Source organism: Dermacentor silvarum, chromosome 7 (assembly GCF_013339745.2).
Source record: "Dermacentor silvarum isolate Dsil-2018 chromosome 7, BIME_Dsil_1.4, whole genome shotgun sequence".
NCBI classification, from domain to species: domain Eukaryota; kingdom Metazoa; phylum Arthropoda; class Arachnida; order Ixodida; family Ixodidae; genus Dermacentor; species Dermacentor silvarum.
In genome coordinates, this window is record NC_051160.1 from 92,217,666 (window position 1) to 92,240,871 (window position 23,206).

General features: G+C 47.5%; 1 protein-coding gene across 1 annotated transcript in view; it reads right to left on the reverse strand.

Moving 5' to 3' along the window:
- Positions 1-1,018: 1,018 nt before the first annotated feature.
- The window catches only part of LOC119459018 (endothelin-converting enzyme 1), a 31,336-nt gene continuing 9,148 nt past the window's right edge, over positions 1,019-23,206 (reverse strand). Inside the window, exons 2-6 of the mRNA XM_037720865.1 lie at positions 21,271-21,281; positions 20,081-21,134; positions 13,956-14,387; positions 10,243-10,425; positions 1,019-1,207 (exon numbers count right to left, since the gene is read on the reverse strand). Of these exons, the coding sequence (XP_037576793.1) occupies positions 1,019-1,207; positions 10,243-10,425; positions 13,956-14,387; positions 20,081-21,134; positions 21,271-21,281 (1,869 nt within the window). The remainder of the gene's footprint in view (positions 1,208-10,242; positions 10,426-13,955; positions 14,388-20,080; positions 21,135-21,270; positions 21,282-23,206) is intronic.

The following is a 23,206-nucleotide window of genomic DNA, read 5'->3' on the forward strand; positions in this document are numbered from 1 at the left end:
TTCAAATGCTTGTCACCAATTTAAGCAATTCGTAATGGCATCGTATATTCAAGAAAAACGATAATACATTATATGTCTGCGCAACAGAATGAGCTTATCATTTTTAGACATCCTTCGCACCGCTGCAATTAGATCAATTTCTTTCATTTTCTTTCAACGCACTATCGGTCACCAGTATTCAACAGTAAGAGATGGATCACGAGCAACACTGCTTTCAAAAGTCGATGGGACCATTTGAAGTTTCCCTCACGCTCCGATGTATCCGATAGCGCCACAAGAACTTCGACTAGTTCTTGATGAAAAAACGAATTTGCATGAAATGTCAATGCACGGATGATCGCTTAACGTGAAAGACAGCGATCAGTTAGAAGCCATCATAATGGCCAAGAAAAATTGCGAAAAAGGTTCAACATTGAAAATAACATTGCGAAAACGTAGGATAGGATAGGAATAAACTTTATTCCTATCCTATCCTATCTCTTATCCTATCCTATCCTATCAGCGAAAACGTACAACGGCAGAAAATCTGAAAGGTAGGAGGAGGCTACGGCACTTTTCGTAACCACCAAGTTACCCTTGCTTTGCTCGAGACCTCCCCCCCCCCCCAAAAAAAAAGCTATTTTGAAAGCTACAGCAACCATAGGCTGCTCACATATGCAGCATATTGCATAATGCAGCACCTTATTATGATTAGCCATCCCAAATTGCAATGCAGTCCGGAATTGGTGCACCAAGTGTCCAAAATTGAGACGAAATAAAAACCACATAGCTCACAACAGGACAAATAAACACTGCAGTACACGTGCGGGAACGGGACACCGTTTGCAAATGCACCGGTGAGCGATGAGTTCAAACCCACCGTGTAAATCATGGCGAAATCCAAATGCCAGCGACATGTCATTGATTACACAGCCTCGTATCACAGGCACACACGGACACGCCACCGCAAAAAAAAAAGACAAATACCCAAGAAAGGTCTGTGCAAGGAAGCAGGACCGACCACGAAGAGGTTAAGAGATCAATCGTAAAAAGTGCACTTTGACGCAGGATTCATCTTGGATCCGGCGGGGCAATTGAAGGCTTTGGCGAACGGCGCGAAGTTCATCACAGCCTTGTTGCAGTCACCACCATAGAGATTGTCGGCAGGCGTCGTAGCACAAGTGGCGAGGCAGGCGGTTATAAAAAACACCTTCTCCTCGGTCAGATCCTGGGGAAAAAAAGAAGTCAAGAGGTTTCTTTCAAACCTTCACAGCAAAGGCTACAAGTAATTACTACTTTTGATTCCATTGTTCCATTAACGAATAGATATTTTATAAGATTGTCACGCACTTGTGTAATATGTGCGTGGCAAACAATCTGACGTCTGTTGTGTGCGTTAGTTTCGTAACTTAAAATAGTACATGTTCTTAATTATTAACCTCCTTTGCAAACGATTTTTCCCCACTGTGATCCTACCCGAATAGGAAATACAATACTGTGAATTCAATAAAAATGTGAAATTCAGCGAGCTTAGCAGGTGTACTTTTGATTCGGATGTGAATCGCCAGCTAGGCACCGTAACAAAACAATAGGTGTCCTTCTTATCGGGGCATCCCGTAATCTAAGCACACGGATTGGAGTAAACGCGACAATGCCGTGCCTAACCAGTTTCGGTGGAAAGAATATGTGTCGTCACGAGAAGATCTTGTGACTCAAGACCCCAGCAGGTTTTTAGAAGGTAGAGAGCAGGAATCTAGACTGTACTTTTTTCACGGTAAGCGCAACGCCCCTTTATTTGGCTTACGGAGATGTGGTCAAATCTGGCCGGATGCCAATTACCAGTGACTTCAATGTCTTTCGTGGGGTTTCAGTGCTACTATATCTCTGCCGACTACGCTGTAGTTTATGAACATTACATGTATCTACATGATATGTGACTAATTAGATAGATAGTAATTCTCGGTATACGACGCGCAAGCGCAAAGGTCCTAACATGTCACGTGTCGCTGTACCGTATCATGTAGCGAGCAAACATAAAACTTTCTAGTGTAGCCAATAATCAGCCAGGTACGCCCGGAACTATATACCGCTGCGCAAGGATATTGCCCGTGCACGCCTCGAACCTTCGGCAGTAATGGCAACAGCTTGTGAGATGGCGTATAGACTATGCGTCTCTGGGCGAGCCTCTCCCCTAACAGTGTCGACAACGGCGTTTAGCCGCTCGTCACGTAGCCAGCGTTTTGGCAGCGGTTGTGTGCGGTCACACAAACAACGCGTACAACTGTTGTCAACGGCGGCGGCGTTGTGCCCGCGTTCGCACCGAACGCGCGCGGCGCAGGTGACGTGTTTATGAAGAACGTGCCAACCTTTGCCGTACACCCTATGGCAGTGTACCGTAGCGACCATGAGCCCATGGTCCCTGTGGTCATTAAATAAATGAAAACCACCAGATCATATATATTTCTCATTCTTTATTAGTTCAAATAACCAATTACCCCATCACATCTTAATAGTCATAATTGGAAATACTTAATTCCCACCATAGGACAGCTTAGCTGGTCTTCGATCTCCACCCCAGTAGAAGGGCTGACAGTTTTCTATGTCCACTGGCAGAACGAAGGCCTGCTGCGGCGATCTGAAAACAACCCTGCCTTGCGAAAGCTCACACCATCCGATACCTGCAAGTTTCCTAAGTGGACCCCACCGCTTACTTCTCTACCGACCTACACTGCTCTTCACTGCCCATGACATTCATTCTGTATTTTCAATATAGCGCCAGTTGTATGCCCTACGCTATTCATAGCCTGCATAACTCTCTTCCTTTTGATGTCAGCTAGAATATCGGCTACTACTGTTCAATCTTTCATTCACACGTCTGTGTTCACGTGTCAGGTTATGCCTAATATGTTCCACTCCATCGTTCCTTGGCAGACTAGTCCACGTACTATAGCCGACGACCGCACAAAAATTATTATTAAATTCAAACCTTAGTTTACTGCCTCCGGAAATACTAATCCAATATTTGTTATGAATGTAGGTGTGCGTATCGTATTGAAGAATGTTATACTAAAGATGCCACTGCAATTCTTCAGCTCATTCGGCTGCTAGTTCTGCAACTTCAACTCAAACGAAATTTGTTAATTGTTATGTATTGCAACTGCGGGTCATACGCAGTGTTAGGCTAGTATCCGGGCCGGCAACCTCGTCACCTGAACCACTCGGGAAGACTCTTCACGGAATGGGAATTTTTGTTGCTGTCTGGTCAACTCGCAGGTGGCCCTTGTAAATGTCTCGTTATGCAACTTTTTTTGTTTCTCCTCATCTTCGCCACTTGTATAGATACGCTAACGCAATAAATATTTACATTACACTTTTAGCGACGTGTTATCACTCTCCAAACTCATGGTTTGCGCCAAATTTTACGGACCGCAGGAAACAGGAAAATCTCAATATTTCCGCAACCTGCACGTACCGCAAGGTAATCGAACTTACAGCCTGCGCGAGTTCATGTATGTGCGACCAACAAGAGCCTTAGTTCTAAGGCGCATTCACACCAGCGAAAGACAGAAATTGCATGACCAACCGCCACTCCAAGGAGCGACTCAAAGCGTCCGATATTCACAGTGGCAAGCTCGACCTACCCGTCCCCAGACGTAAATGTCTCGCGATGGCTGCCGTTCACGCTTGCTCGCACCGCCATTGCCACGTAAAACTAGCGTCAGCATATACACGTATCTTGCTCCGGAGCCGCTGGTTGGTTCAGTCGCCCGACTGAAAAATCGAGCAGCGAGTGACTGACCAAAAATTACTGTATGCTACTGAAAAATTCGCTTGTCGATCAAAGCGACTACATGTGACCAATTGCGACCGGACGCATTGTGGCCAACTTGGATGCGCGTCCTTTGCGAGTCACTGTGGGAATGAGTCCTTACTGTCTACGGTTTCTAAGTGCTCGGAAGCTCAGCTTTTCTCAGATACTGTAATCTTAAGCTAACTGTACGTGTTTAGAACTAGTGTGACATGTCTTTTAGTGCACCTGTGAAAGATACGAATGTTTATCGATGACATTGCGTCATTTATATGAGGGGTTATGAAATACCAACTGCTTCGCCATGCAGTCGGCTTCGTAGTGAGCACAATTTTCACTGCGCATACATACGCGTGCTCCATATATATATATATATATATATATATATATATATATATATATATATATATATATATATTGTTACGGATGAGGCGTGTTTATTTACAGGTGATGGATGAGAGTCTAGGAAAGCAGTCCAGCCGCGCTTTCTTTCTGCGCTCCGCACACCAAAGGATTCGTCGTCCTCCTCTTCTTCCTTTCGCCTCAACCAAGGCGTTACATTCCCCGTTTCGCAGACGAAGCCCACCACGGGAGTTAGGGCTGAGTGCTGGAGTAATATCGCTTGAGGCGCGTAACATGCGCAAGTTGAGTAGCGCTAGAGCGGCGTCCTGGTGACCTTACACGGGCGACCACATACGTTAAATCGCTAATGCGGTCGATGACTGTGAAGGGACCGGTATACTGAGCCAGGAACTTTTGGCATAACCCTCGTCTCCGCTGAGGGGTCCACAGCCACACCAAGTCACCTTTTTCGAATGAAACTGAGTCATGGCGGCGGTCATACCGCTCCTTGGAGCGATCTTGTGATGCCAGAGTACGCAGTCGAGCAATTTGTCGGGCTTCTTCAGCACGGCACAAAGTTTCGGCAACTGAGTCCGCTGTATGGAGTGTAAAGGGGAAAATGGTATCCAGACAGCTACGTGGTGTCCGAGCGTAGAGCAGGTAGAAAGGTGTGAAGTCCGTAGTTTCGTGCTTCGCTGTATTGTAGGCGTAGGTAATAAACGGTAAGATGTCATCCCAGTTCCTGTGATTGGATGATACATACATATCCAGCATGTTGGTCAGGGTACGGTTGGTACGTTCGACAAGGCCATTCGTCTGGGGATGATATGGTGTTGAGTGGCGGAACTGCGAAGTGCAGAGTCTAAGCAATTCTTCCACGGCGTCAGCGACGAATTGGCGACCACGGTCGCTGATGATAACGCGAGGCGGACTGTGACGAAGGATTACGTAGCATAATAAGAAGGCAGCGACGCAGGTAGCGGTGGAGGAAGATATCGCAGCTGTTTCCGCGTATCTAGTTAGGTGATCGACACAGACGATGACCCAGCGGTTGTTGTTCGAAGATCGTGGAAACGGTTCTAACAGATCGATACCAACTTGCTCGAAAGGTGTAGTAGGCGGCGCTACAGGATGAAGAAGGCCTTGCGGAGCACTTGTCGGTCCCTTGTGACGCTGGCACTTGTCACAGCTCGAGACGTATTGCTTAGTGGAATGTCGCATCTTAGGCCAGTAAAACCGCTCCTGTATTCGATGTAAGGTGCGAATGAATCCAAGGTGGCCTGACGTCGGATCATCATGCATGACACGGAGAATGTCACATTGCAGGCTTTGGGGAACAACCAGTAAATACCGCGCGCCACTTGCCGAATAATTTGTCTTGTATAACAGTCCATCGCGAAGGCAAAAGCGACCACTGGCCTTGCGACTGCAGGCATCGGCGAAAAGGGGGTCCAAACTTAAGTCGATGCGCTGTTCCCGCTGGAATACGGTGGCGTCAGGAAACGCGTGAGAGACAGCAGCAAAGCAGGTGTCGAGGTTGTCCGCGTTATCCTCTGTTGTCGACAGTGGAAGGCGAGAAAGGCAGTCAGCGTCGGCATGACGTCTTCCACTTTTGTACGACACATTGAAATCAAATTCTTGGAGCCGCAAAGCCCAGCGTGCTAGACGACCGGAGGGGTCACGGAGGGTAACAAGCCAACACAAGGAATGGTGGTCGGTTACAATGTTGAATGGACGCCCATAGAGGTAGCAACGAAACGTTTGAACAGCAAAGACAGCCGCTAAGCATTCTTGCTCTGTCACAGTATAGTTTCGTTCAGCCTTGCTGAGAGAACGGCTCGTATAGGCAACCACATACTCTTCATTATTATGGCGCTGAACAAGCACTCCACCGATGCCAATTCCGCTGGCGTCACTGTGCACTTCAGTAGGAGCAGACGGATCGAAGTGACGAAGAATGGGTTCTGAAGTCAGCAGGAACTTGAGTTGAGAGAATGCCGCGTCGCATTCAGGTGTCCACTCGTATGGGCTGTCTTTTCGCAATAGGCTTGTCAAAGGATAGACAATGTCCGCGAATCTGGGCACGAACCGTCGAAAGTAGGAGCATAAACCCAGGAAGCTGCGGAGTTCTTTTAGTGACTGAGGTGGTTTAAAGGCACTGACTGCTTCTATCTTCCGGGGGTCTAGCCGGACACCATCTTTGTCAATCAGGTGACCAAGGACTAATGCTTGTCGTTCGCCAAACCGGCACTTCTTGGAATTCAAAACCAAGCCGGCCTTTTCGACGCAGTCTAAAACGAGGTTTAAACGGGTGCTATGTTCTTCGAAAGTACGTCCGAAAATGACAACGTCATCTAGATAGCACAAACATACCTCCCATTTTAAACCACGAAGAATGGAGTCCATAAATCTTTCAAAAGTAGCGGGGGCATTGCAAAGCCCAAACGGCATAACATTAAATTGATAAAGTCCATCAGGCGTCACGAATGCAGTCTTCTCCTTGTCAGCAGGGTGCATAGGGATCTGCCAATACCCTGATCGTAGATCTAGTGAAGAAAAGTAGGAAGCCGAATGCAGACAATCTATGACATCGTCTATCCGAGGTAGTGGATATACATCTTTTTTTGTGAGCGCGTTCAATCGTCTATAATCAACGCAAAACCGCCAAGAGCCGTCTTTCTTCTTCACCAAAAAGACAGGTGCTGCCCAAGGGCTGCACGATTCCTCAATAACGCCCTTCTGCAACATATCCTGAACTTGTTCAGCAATAACTTTCCGCTCCGAAGACGACACTCGGTAAGGTTTTTGTCGGACCGGATGAGCAGAACTTGTATCGATTCTGTGCTGAGCTCGAGAACAGGGTAAAGATGGTCGCTTCTCCTTTTCGCAGAAGTCAAACACAGAAGCATGTCTTTCCAATAGCTCAACCAATCTTTGTCGCTCGTGTGACCGTAGGTTCTTACTAACCATCTTCAGAATCTGCGACTCGTAGGAGCAACTGCATTTGTCTACGGCCAAGCGTTTTTGATCGTCGTCGTCAACGGCAGCGATAGAATTTCCGTTGGCACCATCAAAGATGGCGAGCTTCATTCCCCGAGGAAGTATAACAGGCACTGGCGAACAGTTAAGTGCCCACAAAGACGTGACTCGGTTGCTAATCTACACAATACAGCGAGGCACTAAGATGTCTTTCTTAGCACACTGACCGGTGAGAGGTTGAACGATGGCATCAAAGGGAGATACGGCAGAGACGGAAGCGACCACGGCGACTGACCGCATGCACCATGGTGGCACTGTCAGTTCATCGGAAACAACCAGTGTGTCTTCCGCGGGTGGCAGCTCGTCACAGAGGGCAGGAACAACTTCACTGCTGACTGAAAGTTCGCCGGTGCCACAGTCGACGAAAGCGCCACACGCTTGCAGAAAGTCAATACCGAGAATAACGTCATGTGTACACCGCTGCAGAACAAGGAATTCAGTTGGGAACACCTTTCCGGCCAACAAGACGTGAACGACGCAAACTCCCAGAGGATGAAGTATTTCTCCGCCGACACCACGAAATCTTGTAGATTCGTGCCAAGAAAACATAACTTTTTGGCCAATGCGATCTTTAAGGAACGACTCATACAGAAATGGTTGCACCAGTGTCCACTAAAGCCGTTGCACATACTCCATCTATTAACACCTTTATCTTGTTCCTAAACATCGTAACTGGCGGAGGCATCTGAGGTAAGTCATTTTGTGCGACCTCACCTCCATCGGTCGCGCCGGCTAGTTTCCCGGCGGTGGCGGTGGTGATAGCCGCCGTCGCGGTGAAGGCGAGCGGCGTAGTCGGGCGGACGGAGGTATCAAACTACGGTCAGAAGCGGGTGAACTATTGCGCCGATTCTCTTGCCGTGAGGTTCTCCTGGAATAGGCGGACCAGGGATCGTTGTTGTGACCATTGCCGGCGCGAAGAAACGTTGATGGCGGATCGTATCGGGATGTTTCCCTGCGCCGACGACTGAACCGAGCTATTTGTCCGGTAGCACCACAACAATAACACACAGGAGGTTGGCGATATGCGTTGTACTCCTGAAAAGCATTGTCGCGACGCTGTGGGACAAATGCATCTTCACGCGGCTCCTGGTGTGTAGCGGCCGGCTGACGAGGATAGCTGAAGCGGCGTTCGTACCGCGACTCTGGGTAGTGATTGGGCTGCGGCCTCGGTGGCGAGCGAGAACTGTAGTTGTAGTCCTCTACGCCCGTTGCAGCGATGGAAACATGATGAGCGGGGGCTGGGATTGGCGCAGCATCATAAGGTGTCGAGTGCACGTGTCGGGTGAGCTCTTCCCGTACTATCTCACGTATTGTAGACGCGAGATCAAGGGACGTGTAGTCGTCAACACTCGCAACGGTAGTCACTTTCGGTAACCGACCGAATTTAGGCGTGATACGTCGCATCTTCAGGGTCTCGAATGTACGACAATGCCGTATGACGTCAGCTACTGTAGCAAGGTTCTCTTTGCCGATGAGAAAGTGGTATACATCCTCGGCAATCCCTTTTAAGAGGTGGCCGACCTTGTCCTCCTCTGACATGCGAGGGTTGACGTTCTTGCAGAGCTTCAATATAGCCTCAATATACGTCGTGCACGTCTCGCCTGGCACTTGGGCTCTTTGCAGCAGCGTTTGTTCAGCCTGCTTCTTCTTCGCGACTGAGTCCCCAAAACTCTCCGTTATTTCCGACACGAACCGATCCCAAGTCGTGAGGGTGTCCTCATGGTTGTCAAACCCCACCAGTGCCGTGTCCGTTAAGAAAAACACGACGTAGGACAGCTGAGTTGCCGCATCCCAATGGTAATAGTTGCTCACCCGTTTGTAGTGAGTGAGCCACTCATCCACGTCCTCGCCAGACTTGCCTCCAAATGTACGAGGCTCTATCAGGTGCTGACGCTGCCAGGGACCAGCCGCGGCTGAAGCAGGTACCGAAGGGGCCGCTGTAACCAGGGCAGGGGCTGCAGCTGTAGGAACTGGTACAGTCCGGGTTCCGTCTTCACCGCGAGACATCTCGACCACCAGCGGCAACGGCGGCAGTCCAGCAAGGCGGCGACTTCGGCGCAGATCAGGTGGTTGCAGAATCGTCTTGCGTGGTTGAGTACCCAGCACCTTCCACCACAAAACTGTTACGGATGAGGCGTGTTTATTTACAGGTGATGGATGAGAGTCTAGGAAAGCAGTCCAGCCGCGGTTTCTTTCTGCGCTCCGCACACCAAAGGATTCGTCGTCCTCCTCTTCTTCCTTTCGCCTCAACCAAGGCGTTACAATATATATATATATATATATATATATATATATATATATAAGAAGGAAGTATTTCTTTGGATACGGTATTTAATAAGTTGAAAGAAGTGCAGGCGCACGTAGAAAAGCAAAAAACACTTAATTTCGGCGTTTCCGCCGGGGTCCGGCTTTCATCACTGTCCTGACACTGTCCAAAGGCGTCGCTTTTTCTTGTCCGGTCGTTTCCCACATGTTTTAGCGTCTTTCACATCATAACAAGTATGAAACAACACACAAACAAGTGGTGATAGAATCAACATTGTCGCATTTAGAGCTAAACATGGTTAGAAAATATTGCATAGCTAGAATGAAGGATTCCAAGGCACATGTGCGTAAGTAACGTCCACCGCCAAATTTTTATATGCGTGTCAGTGTTTCCCGCACAAAATCAAGCACCGTCCCAACGTTCGTTGTCGTGTGTCCCGCGTTAAAACGGGCACTTATCAGCACTTATCTCGGGTGTTTGAAGCCCAGTTGCCACCTTTTTTGTGCTTGTTGCTGGGCTAAAAAAACAACAACATTGGAATCAATTAAAGAGTGGTAGCAACGTGTATAATGGCATGTATGGCCTATATTTGCTTTTCGAAACGAAATCATACACTGCCATTGAACATAAGCGTTCTTGTTTTTAGTGCAAAAACAAGTTTCGCGCTCTTCCGCCAGCGGTACATTATAGGGCGCTGGCAACGTTTACCTTCCCGGCGCACAATACCATTACTCTCACGATTACTCTCAATTACTCGCAGGGACCGATTGTATGTAGGAGGCTATGCTGCTTCCCCAATAATACCTGCCTCGGACAGCCGGATATTATGCTCTTGGTGATGTCGATTGAATGCTGCATACGCCACCTCCATTGCCGGAACTTCGGGAAAGATGCTGGCGTTTCCGGGTAGGCAGCTCAGCGTTCGCTGCACGAAAGTGTCCTGGACGCTTTGGCTCAACCAGGACGACACAAGCTTGCCTTGCGGGTCGATCTGCAAGAAGCGATTAGTTCATGGTTGATTTGATAGATGTTTGCGTTTGGAACACGTAAGTAATAATGCATATACCGTGTCCTACCAAAAAGCAGCATAACGATGTTACTGGCGGGTATTACAAAATACATTTGTAATGAAGGTAAACGTGAAAAGTTATGCATTTAGGGTCATACAGAGTTATACACGACCTGAAAAGAGTTAACAAGATTTGATGTTTCGCAAATACATCTGCGAGAACGAGACCTGTAGTTCAAAGATTAAATGTCGTTGGGGTAAGGTCGGCTAACAGAACCGCCTGAGTCACCAGCCGCGTGATTGCGTATATTTTCAGTAAACCTTGTCTTTTTATTTGCCTATGTCTTGCCTACGTGAGATTGTGCGGCTACACTGATCAAAATGTGCTCACGTGTGCCTTAGCGAGGGCTAGTGTTTTCATCCGTGTACGTCCCTTGTGCAACATCAATGCGCCGTTTGCTCATTGATCGTGCGTGCGTGTGCCGCACCTGCTGAGAGGCAGGCTTAGCGTGTTCTTTGTTTCACAGCAGCTACTGCTCAACACTTCCGGAAGCAACACGCGAATGCGGTCAGAGACATCGTGAAAATATCACAGGGTACTGTACCACAACATTGCGTTCTGAGGATGCTTAGGCGCCACACGGATCGCGCTGAGAGTAAAGTGCAGATCACGGGTGAAACATATTGTGGATGAATGTAAGACGAAGAAAACAAATCGAATATCCCACAAGTCGTAGTGACATGTGTACAGCGAGTGAGTAAAGGTTGGGCGCTCGCAATACATTGTGTAAGAGGAGTTTGAGTGCGCATTAAATTGCACGAAATTTTACATCGGCTCACCCGCAATGTTCTACTGCACAATCTGGCCTGATTTCACTACGAGCAAAGACAGCGCAATGTCCGGGAACGTGGAAAAGCTCCTAGCAAGGTACAAGTCTTTTCTTTTTTTCTCTCGTAAACTTCTCTTCATTGGCAGCTTCTCGCTGGCAATGGTGATGTGGTAATCAGTGATTACGAAATGCAAACTACAACCAGGGTGTTAGTGTTAGGGACACTTACCACTTATGCCCTCGTGTGATCCACAGCGCAATTTAATGCACAATGCCTTCAATCCTTACCTTCCGAGTTAACCCGGAAGCGCTTGCGTCAAATATTCTCATGGAGATAAAGTTGAAAAAGCCTGGTTTACACTGACAAGTGCCGCAAGATGATCGGGTTGGTAAAGATGCATGGTGACGGATAAACAGCGCACAAAAAGAGACATTGCCAAAGAAAGGCAAAGACGCTGTAGGCGTTAACTTGAAACCAAGGGTCCGACGTCTTGCAGATTTAGATGGAGTCCATGGGCTGTGGTCTCCCAAATTCCGTAGGCCTGCGCCTTGAATCAAGAGACGATGCACACACCAAAACTTGTGATATTTTGCGACGACGGCCGAGCGCCGGTCAGCTAAACATCAGCGTCACTGAGCTACAAGCGGGGAGCGTTAGGTGATTAATGGGCTGAACGTGGTCTCGAGGGTTGAGAGCACGAGCATAGTACGTTCGGTTCGCATGGGCGCGTCCTTTGTCTTTCACTCTGGCTGGCTGTAATTGTGTCCTCTGCTACGCTACATTGCCTTCCGTATCTAACCATGGTATATAAAAATAATATTTGCGCGTTGGTAGCATACCAGTTGTTAATAAGAACCGGCTTAAACAGACTTAAAGTGAAGTGCCCGAAACTGATTTTCTGTCAGAGGAGGAAATACCAGTAATGAAGCCACTGAACTTCAAATTGAGGGCGCAACGAGCACACAGATGACCATTCTTACAAAGGAAAATATCCTAACTCTGGAACAAATGGCCAATTTAATTCCGCATATGAGTGGCTCGTGTCTAAGCAATGACTCTCAAAAGAACGCCGATGAACGAGGAACTTTGCCACCATACATAATGAAAGGTTCGTGGCCCACTGTCACGATATATTCTTGACACGTGGACAGTGAACCCTCAAATCCTCATGTTCTCTAAGAGGACGGGCAATTTTCCGGCCGATTAAGGGAATGAATTGTTCACCCCGATACAAATTTCCCTTAATACGGCAGGATTGGAGCCAAACCAGCACAATTAATAAAGACAGCCGTCTGTGGCCACTTATGAAATGGGCGTAGTTCGGGGGCCTGTTTAGCAGATTATTAATAGTAACGGGAATTATACTGACACTGAAAACTTGGATTACTTTCGAGTGTTTTTCATAAAATGCGCTGCATCCGCCCTTGCAGACCAAACCATAGTACCTCGGGTACCTGCGCACATACCATCCCCATGTCACACTGTAGGTGACAAAACGCTCCTGTGCAAGAACACTGTGCAAACGTACGCACTCTGACCCACTTTGTTCGTACAGAATGACATGTGCCCTACCTATTTTGTAAAATTGGGTTCTCTTTAACACCGGTAGACTGGAAACTGTTTCTTTAGAGCCCAGGGGCGGAATCTTATAACGGTTCCGAAAGGAGCCGGTTCGCTTGCCCTCACGTGATTGTTCAGAATTGTGGTTGCGTAAGCGGCCGTCAGACACAGCGGGGCGGTACCGTAAATTTTGAACACCTCACGCATCTGTCAATCATATTCAAAGCGAACCCGTCGTCGGCCATGAGTAGAACCGGCGAAGAGGTAGTTCGCTTTGGATTCCGTTGCTGTGGCTTGGCTGTTTGCTTGCAACCTTCGCCACGCGCGCGGGCCGTGCCGCCTCGGAGACTCGCGGGCGGTGCGCGCGCGCCCGCGCGTTGATTATCTCTAAGCTATGCCTGGATACACACAGAAAACATGGCGGCGCCCCTCCTTCTTTGGCTCGGGTTGCGCTCCCGGACCCGTCAACGACTCAATGTGCTAGACGCGCTTTCAGAGCTGACAGGTGAGGAGTTTCGGCGTGGTTATCGTCTGTCAAAGAGAACCGTTCAATGGCTGTGCGACGACATCACAGAATAAAGAATCGACTTTCAAAATTTCCGCAGAACTGATGGTGATGTGGCTATTTCTTTTGATTCGAGTGCTTACAATTTTTAACACGTGGATTACCACCTGGCGACGAATAGTTAAACAAACGGTAATATTAGGAATATGTCAACACGCGGCGATACTTGATAACTTTCAGGACAATATTTAAATGATAGTTCATGTTTATTGAGCAAGAAGAAACATTCTGCAATTCCTAGATTATTTCGTCACATGATGACGTACACTTCAGAGGCGGCATCATCATCTCGTTTATTGGTCGCGTCGTCCCTGTCTTCCACCTCCGGCTTGGGAGTGGCCTATCTAGTGACGTAAGCGCGAAGCGAACCGGTTCGCATTCGGAACCGTTATAAGATTCCGCCCCAGAAATCATCCTTCGGTAAAAGAAGCCTACCGAAGCACTTTTATTCTTCACCTATAAGATACCACCATCGTCAGATGGCGCTATCACTCTCATTCCATCACTATCATCGATCCATGCAAGCAAATATTTGTCCAATCCACAGAACCGTTACCTTAACTCCCTCGCTGTCGATGGCAGCGATAAGTGCTCGAGCGTAGAAGTACAGCAGGCCGCCATGCAACATGGCATTGGTGCCGTTCTTGTAGTAGAGAGGAGATGCCAGTGCTCCGAGGGAGAGAGACAACCGGTTGAGCACGTGTTCGAATTCCGCGTATGGCAGCTGAGTGCTGTCGCCCAGCAGCAGCTCCTCTTCAGCCGCCTCGGAGCCGAACATAAGGCGCTGGCTGCGACGCGTCTCGATCCAGTACTCGGTGAACGACTTTGCGTTATCGGTGAAGTTTGCGTACACTTTGCGGAGTGCCTCCGCCTTGAGGAACTGGTTCGAAGGCCACAACACCGTGCGCACGTTCCTAAACTTTTCCACGGCAACTTGCTTGGTTTCGTTGTCGAGCCATGAGATGGCCCACGTTTTTTCCACGGCCTCCTGCGCGAGATTGTCGAACAAAGCTTGCCAACCAGACGGAAACCATAGGCACTTGTTACTCACTCTACAGATAATGTCTTGCTACCTTACCTGAGGTAGCAGTGGGCTCCCAAGCAAGGATGGCACCTGGGTCCCACACAGGTTAGCATAAGGCTCCGCAACAAGCGCAAAAACTAACTTTAAACGACCATCCAGTTGCCTGCCCTGCCCTGTCCTTCCTTTCTGCAAACCTGACCAGGGGCGCTATAACGTAAAATGATTCCAAACTGTTTTGATTCCAATTTCTGCAATCAACCTCCACGATTGGTCAAAACGTTCTCGGGCCTCTCCCAACTTCGCCTCTCTGTCACGCGACGTCACGAAAACCACGATAGCTCCCCATCTGATACAACGTCTACACACTGACTATGCATGATTAAACCGCACGAAAGAAAAATAATCATTCCTGATTCGACGCCTTTTCACCACTAGCCCTCTGCTATTGGTCCAATGTTTTTTGGCTACGCCCACTTCGCCTGTCTGTCACGCGACGTTATAAAACCGCGAAAACTCACCACGTAAAAGTGACGTGTGCGCGAAAAAAAAATGCATTAATATGCCGAACAAAACTGAATTTTTTTCTGAATAGCCACAGACTGCCCCGTTCCGAAAGGAATAGAAGATGGCTGCCCGCCGATAGCTCAGGCCCTCGCTACTCGAACCTGCCGGTGAGCATGTATTTATTCGCGCATGATAAACCTTTTTGCGTGGCAGTAAAACGTTATCGAGCTCTTTCGGCATACATATGACATTGCTTTGCCAACTCTTCCTTGCTGAGGATCTGTTTTAGCGGCATTCTTATCCTTCCGTTGCACGCCACCGCGATTTTCGACCAGCCACCGCAAGCTAAGTAAGGCCAAGCGGACCAATCGGAAAAGCCGGCACCATCCTCTTCATGCGGTTATCTATTTTCACTGTGCTTTCTCGGCCCCATCGAAACCCTCTCCACTAGAGCGTTCTCCTCGCCTCTAGTCAGCCAATTAGATAAGAAAAACCGCTGAGTGTAGACAATGTTATTGGTTTTGAAAGCGAGCAAATGTGACCCCCTATAAATGAGGAGAGTGTTTGATTGGGTTGTTCAGACAACGCTACGAGTCACCGCCCGATGCTTGCGTCGGTGGTTACGTAAATGCTACTGTGTGACGTCAACATACCTATTGTTGGATCGCCAATCAGATGTATTCATTTTTCCCTGTATATATGTCATTTTCACCCATTAAACATTCAGTTGCGAGTCTGCGCACGTCTTGTCTGCCTCGTCCTTGTCCGTGTGTGTTAGCGCAGTTAAAAAAATATACCATGTGCTACTCTGTCTGTGCTGGTCGTCAATGAAACTTTTGATGCCAACTTTGGCCACTGGGTGTATGCGAATAGGTGTGTTCCACTCTTCAGTGAACGTCTTTGATGCCCACTTGGGTAACTAGGTGTGTTCCATTTGGAATGTGCCGCTGTACTATGCGAAAAAATATCGCTTAAATTAGTTCGAAGCTGAGCGGAATCCAACCCCGTCACTAGAGTTCTTCAAGGAGGTCAACCCGACATTGCAAAAGCAGGCTGCACCACAAATGCACTGTGTGTGTGCCACTTTTCAATGAACGTCTTTCAGTAGCGTAGCCAGACATTTTGTTCGGTGGTGGTGGGAGGGGGGGGGGGGGGGGGGGGGGGGCTCGCGTTGCAGCGCGGCCTCCTCCTGCCAGAATTTGTCGAGAGTTCAAATACATGAATAATCACTGCATTGCCAATGTCATTGTATAGTAGATGCTGCAAACGAATTATTGAACGCTATGCACTGTCAAGTAACATATGTGTTTTTCATAAAAGAATATATTCGAATGTCCCATAAATAATGGCAGAAATAATTGATATCAATTCTTCCGTCATTTTTTGTCTATTTCTTAAGTAAAGAAAATATCACACGAACTTTAGAACTATATCAGTTGGAAACCAGCAAATGAGTGCGTGCAGCTGATATGAAAAACGTAAAGGCCATGAAGAGAACAAGTTGAGGACATACTATTTTGATGAATGTTTGTCATCCAAGAACTTTTTTACATTTTTGTACATATGAAACGGCCAGGGAAAAACCTCAATGAAGCTGTCATTTGTTGCAATAGATTGCGCAGGAGCAGCTGTTACCGGTCGTGTATTGTAATTACACCGCGATTATAGTCGCAACAGTGAGTACATATAAAAAGGAAGAGTTCCGCAAAATATACAATATAAATTCGAAGATAGAATGGAATACTATACAAATGCGAAGATACAACTTGATCAAGTGCAAAAAAGTGCCACTGGAAACAGTTCACTGCTTGTATATACAACACCTCGCAAAAAGATATTTAAATATAGGTATAAGTCTCCAATAAATCTACCTATTTAAGCAAACGTCACTGTATATAATGCGTCAAACAAGACAAATAAACATGTTGCGCAGTCACAGATACTAAACTTTACGCATAAAAAGACAGACGGTCCAGGCACGAACAAAACTATGATCGCAGAAATCGTGATATATACTTGGGCCATGCGGCGGTCGCGACCGCACCATATTGGTAGAATAATAGCGGAATAATGCCGAAACCAGTAAGAAAATATGTAATATAACTGCCTGCAGAGCGGTAACAAATATTCTGCATCCAAAATTAAAGAAGGGTATTGTTTCGGTTCAAAAAAGAAGTAAAAGCAGGTAGCTAAAAAGGAAAGAAAAGGCCAAACGAAAGCCACAGATGATGCGGCAAGTTGAACTGCCCATTATCCGAGTGTGTTTGTTGGGAAACGCCGCGTGGGCCGGGCTTTTAATGAGCAAGGTCGGTCAAAATTGGTTATTGATGCCCTCGTAATTTTCGTATTCGCGTAATAATTGTGATTATGATGCTAACTATTAACAGCGAAATTAACTATTAACAGCGAAAAAGAACACCTATTGCGGCGACAGCGCGCCAAGTGTTGCGTGAGGAGAGAGAGAGAGAGATTGTGGTTGTGAAGAGCAAGAGGCGCTTTTTCTGCAGCCTTTAGGGAGCACGACTCAGCGCCTTTGTGAGGAGAGAGGGCATTTCCCCGACGCCATGTCACCCTCGCCCTCCCTGTCGTAGTCTGTGTTATCCGCGCGTTTTTGGTCAGCGCAAGCTCTCGCTTGCATTCTAACTGGGCCTCGGTAGGGCCAAATCAAAACATTCCAAGCGTCTCAACGCGCTCGCTTGCCCGCGAGGCGTACATAACCGCGGTGTTCAATTGGACATTAACGCTTTCGCATCAACAACTCATAAGAAGTGCTTAGTGTCCCTGGAAATTTGTGTTCTTCAAATGGATAGCATACGTGATCCCGAGATATCGATGGATATGTGGACGCACTGCGCGGTAAGCGTCGAAAAGGTGCATGAAATGGGCGGCGATGGTTACGATGCTCGCGAACTCGCTTCGTTAATTATGGATATCGTCATGCGTCAAGTTGTGCTCGCTAGGTCCGGAGCTGTAAGCGTACTTGCACGATTTCAGTGACATCATATAAAATCCCTTTAATTTGCACACTGGGTCTTGAGGCTGTGTTTGCGCAGAAAACGCAGCTTCACAGCTGATTGAATGTGCAGTCGGTGTTCAGGTTGCCTTCATAGTGCTCGTTTGCTTTCCTCAACTCATCATCGAAAACACCGGGGGAAAGGGTGTCTGCTCTCCAGCAGCAAGTTGCGGAGAGCGGCGGAGGGCACTGTCGCGCGTTAGCTCTCACGCCACGGAGTTGTGGACAAGGAAGGTAGGAGGCGGACGGGAGAGTCAATCGCTCGTTATTTTGCTCGTTCGTTCGGGCTATTAGCTTACATGGACAATCATCGTGGATGCTTTCTGTAGAATTTTATCCTTTGCGAATGCATGCTTGTCATTTTATTAGTGATTCATCAAAGAAATAATCAATTTGAAAAACACTATCAATATTGTGAACTCGTTAAAAACACTTCATTCACGTGAGGCGCAAGCATATTTTTGTATAAGGGCATAAGTAAACTTGTGCATATGTGCTTTTATTATTTAATGTTGCTCCTCTGATATCATTCAATTGTAGTGCATTTGCGGATCCGCTGCCTGTTTTGCATACGTGTTGCGCCACCACACTCGACGACGCGAGCTCGATTCACGGCCACGGCGGCCGCATTTGGATGGGGGCGAAATGCAAGAACACCCTTTATACCGTGTACTTTGACTTTTGTGTGCGTTAAAGAACCCCCGGTGGTTCAAAAATATTCTTGAGACCCCCCCCCCCCCCCATAATGATTTCGTGATTACTAATTACTAGTTGTGCAGGTAACGAAAGGGGCCGCGCGCTACTTGTCTTGTGTGGTAGCAATCCGTATTTAATGCAAGCCGCCGTCGTCGTGTGCGTCGGTAAGCGGCAGATCGCAAAGCAGCCGCTCGAGACGTTCGCGTTATGCTTGTCGCTTGGCCATGCTTTCTAGGTTCACAGTATCCAAGCATGCTTTAAGATAACTACCACCTTGCACGTTCTTCCTGCTTCACTCTTCCTGCCAAGAATCTTCGCTTCGTGTAGTAATACGGCCTTCGGTACGAGCTTACTTTGGCTGCGGCGGCGGCATTCGCCCGACGAGAAACTATAGATTTGCTTTGATGAGGCATGTATTGCTAATTGTTGCACTCGTGCTGCTGGTCCCAAGGTAATTCTCGTTCGAATAGTGTTATGCTTATTGGTGCCTAATGCATGTGTTCTTTCCGAGTTCACAGTGCTGATGACACTCCCTGGGAGCCAAAATGAGAGAAGCCGTGCGCGCGCGCCCAGCTGCCAACGAAACGAACGGCAATCGTCGCCGTCTCTGCACATCTCTGCAAGCATGCATCACCGCTTTGTGACTTCATCATAGAGAAATAAAAGTGACTAAATTACAGAACTCGGTGTATACCTCTAACTCGACGTCGTACACGATCTTGTCGGACACCTGCGACACGCACTCGGCTTTCACTGTCACATCACCGTCGACAATTCGTTCAACACCATACGTGTGGAAGCAGACGCTCCCCCTTTCTTGAGGTTGCCGTCATGAAAAAAAAAGCTGTCGGCGTCGGCAACCTTCTTGAAACCGCATTGCAATATCGCTGTTCCGCAAGCAGGCGATCTGCCGCCGTCGAAAACGGAGCGCCGTCAGCGAGAGCAGCGAAGGAAAGCGCGGGCGAAACAATGTAAACAAAGCTGAGACTGCGCCACGGCGCGACGTACCGCTGCTTGACATTTCCACATTGGGGACGCTGTCAGGAGGCGCAGCAGCGCCGTCTGGCGATCGTTTTCTCGTCTATGGAGTGCTGCACTTTCGCTGGCGTGGCATTCCCGTTCCGAGTGCGCTCGCGCGTCAACGCTACGACGGACTAAAACTGACCTTTAGAAGACTGCGCGCCGACCGATACTCGGGACAGCACAATGTAGAGAAACATTGGCACCATCTCTTAGACTCATTTCGAAACCATTACATCTTCAACGTTATGTCACACCGTGAAAGATATGGAAGGTTTCTTTTTCCACGAAGTGGTGCTCCCCATCACTAATTCTCGCATTGTTTATATTCTCAAGTACTGAACCCAGTTTCCTACTCCCATACCTGTGTCCATGTACGTAGTTGAGAGAGGCGAGATGCTCTGGCACGCATCGATTCACTCACCTTTACGATGCTTGTCAGATGATCGCTGATGCGGCGCCGCTCTTCCTCGGAGAAGAGGCCTACGGAGGCCATGGCAGCTGCGAGGAGCCTGTAGCTTGACTCTGCTTGAGCAGCACAGAAGCGCGGGCGCTCTTGTTTGGCATGGTTCTCACTGCCCTGAATGACGAGCACCACGGCCTTTGGATTTGCCACTGACCCGTACGCCTGTACGAACAACCACGACAGGTGCCGCCGCAGTGCCATGTCGTCGAAAGTGTTGATGAATGTGTACACATTCTTAAATTGAGACATGTCGCTCACAAGCACCAAGTCATCCATTGTGACCGGAGGTTCTATTCCCGTCGCATTATTCAACGTTTCCATCAGGTGCGAGCCTATGGGAATGCGAGAGTTCGAGTCTATGGCACGCAAGGGGAACAATCCTGGAATCCGTGCTTCGCAAGGACACAGCGGTACGAAGGCATTGAATACCATGTCAAGCATGGTGTATGTCGCTGACACGATTTTCGGGTTGGGTTGGCTGCTCGTGCCGTTAGAAAAAATCTTGAAAAGTTCAGAGTAGACTATCTGAAAGTTTTCCTTCGACATCTGACTGAATGTGGCCTTCCACAGCAGCATAAGCTCGTTCGGGGCAAGGAATATATGCCTTGGTTTTTCTTTCGAGATAGATGGAAGTAGCTTCACGCTGAACCAGAGATTCACGTTCCAGTTGAATGCAAGGTCAGAGAGTGCCTTCACAAGAGGAACTGGTTCGTCTTGTTTTTCCGGCCAGATGATACCTCGTGCGCGCATGAACTCTTTGAACATGTCGATCTGTGACCCCTCCTGCCTCATGCACATGTTATACATGACGGCCACTTTTTTTACTACGCGAAATTGCCTAAAACCTTTGTTCAGCCTTTCCGGAAGCCCGTAGAGCCATGACAGATACATATCAGACATCTCTGAACGTGATAAGCTGCGCTCCTTGCGCGGCATCCAGCGTCCACAGACATGAGCGCCAAAGTCGTCACAAGGGTTGATGCCTTTGTCCAGCTGATTTGTAATGCGATACCTGCAGTAGAACACAACTTGTTTCAATGTTCACCAACACTTCAATAAAACACAACTATATTAACCCTAGATATTAACAAATGATTCCTGGATGAAGGCGCATGAGTAACAACATGGTAATATGAGCACTGACACACCGAACCAACTTCTGCAAAGAGCAGAAAGTAGACGAACACTTCAAAACCAAAGCAACTTTATTTGGGAGTCACACAAGAAAGAAATAAAATGCGCCCATGTCTTCGTACATTGTAAAAAAAGCGTCACATGTGGCCGTAAATTTCCTCAAAGTAGCTTTTCCAGTCGCACACGGTTCAGTCTCAGGCCCATGGTTATTTTTAATTTTCTTCAATGATATTGTCGTAAATACTATCATCCCAGATTAGGTTCTTTGCTAAGAGCACAGTGTTCATGATGATATGTGGTAATCATTACAGAACAGTGTTACCGGATGACAGGAACCGCATTACAGTGTAGTATCAGGCCACGTAGTATCAGGCCACGCAAATTAGAATAAACGCTAACACATGTTATCTCCCTTTTTTAAGAAGCAAGCACATGCATATTAACTATTACGCCATTGGTAAAAACATTGGCACACATGTGCGAAATCAAGAATTTAGGTGTCGTGCTTTGATCATCTCATCTTTCCCGCTCACATAAACAGTTATTAAAAAAGCTTGTTGCATTCACAAGCTCGTCAAGGGGACACACCGTACAGCCCAAACAAATGTGAAGCTAGTTGTGCATCAGTAGCTTTGAACGGCTTCAGTTCTCACATGATAATGTGCGAACTGAAGCCGTGCGTGAAGATTGTGGAACTGTGGAACTCCCACCAAGACAATAGTATAAGTCTGAACTTCAGCTTGTTGGCATGACTTCACTACGGGGAAACAGCGCGAAAAAAAAAACGATACAAAGACGGACAGGTCAGGCGCTGACAAACTGACAAATCCCCGCGCTGAATGAGAAAACAACATCATTGCGTACATCGCTGAACTAAAGCGTGCTGTCAAACGATATGTAGCCTTGCGGCATAACATGTGTCATGATCAACTTCATACCTTTCTCAGCTGTCGCTCCTGCTACCGGTGCCTGCTACCGGTGAAAAATTCTTTATGCAAGAAAAAGTCCGTTTTAGTGCGAAAATCGTAGGAAGGAAGGAAAGAGGCGACAGGACAGAGCGCCCTCAGCCAACGGTGGAAATATTTATGTTCTTCATTTCCATTAATTTATCATTTCTTTAATTTCATTATTAAGTACACCTGATTTCCCCTCAGCTGTCCTTGTGTTTTTGCTTGTTGGACTTCTCATGATATTTCAAATTTTAATTATTCAAAATTATATTTTGGAGTTTTACGTGCCATAAGCACGGCCTGGTTATGAGGCGCGCTGGAGCGGTGGATGCCGAATTCATTTGGCCACCTGGGGTTCATTACCATGTGCCCAAAGCACGGCACAAGGCCGTTTCTGCATTTCGGCCGTATCGACATGAGTCCGTCATGGCCGGTATTCGATCCCGCGACCTCGTGCTTAGCAGCGCCATGCCACAGTCACAAAGCAACCACGGCGGGTTTTATTTAATTCCCAGGGAATCAATATCGTCGTCTGGGTCAAGCAGCGACAATAACTGCACGCGTGTTCTTTTTACGACGCTCCAATAGATTCAGTGATTATTGAGCACAATTCAAGGAACGCGCTGGCCTTTGCGGTGAGCCATAGATAAGGTTGGTTAGGTTAGGTTGGGCTAAGTTTGCGTGCCACATGATATTCTTCATGTTACGAGGGCTTTCTCTTTTCAGCGGAAAACAAACACAAGATCTGTGCCTCGCTGGTAACTCCGCATAATCAGGCCTTTGTACAATGTTTTACCACTCTCTTATAACATCTTGACATTTGAATACCCATTCAAACGTAGGTAATTACTTTTAAATATTTTTTTAATCACGCGTGCTGACAACATTACTGGCAGTTTCTCAACGCAACTCTAAACAACATGCACTCTATCTGAATTGCCAAGAATAATTTACATTTTTCATGATAGCTGGGAAACTGTGTAGTATATGTATACAAGGT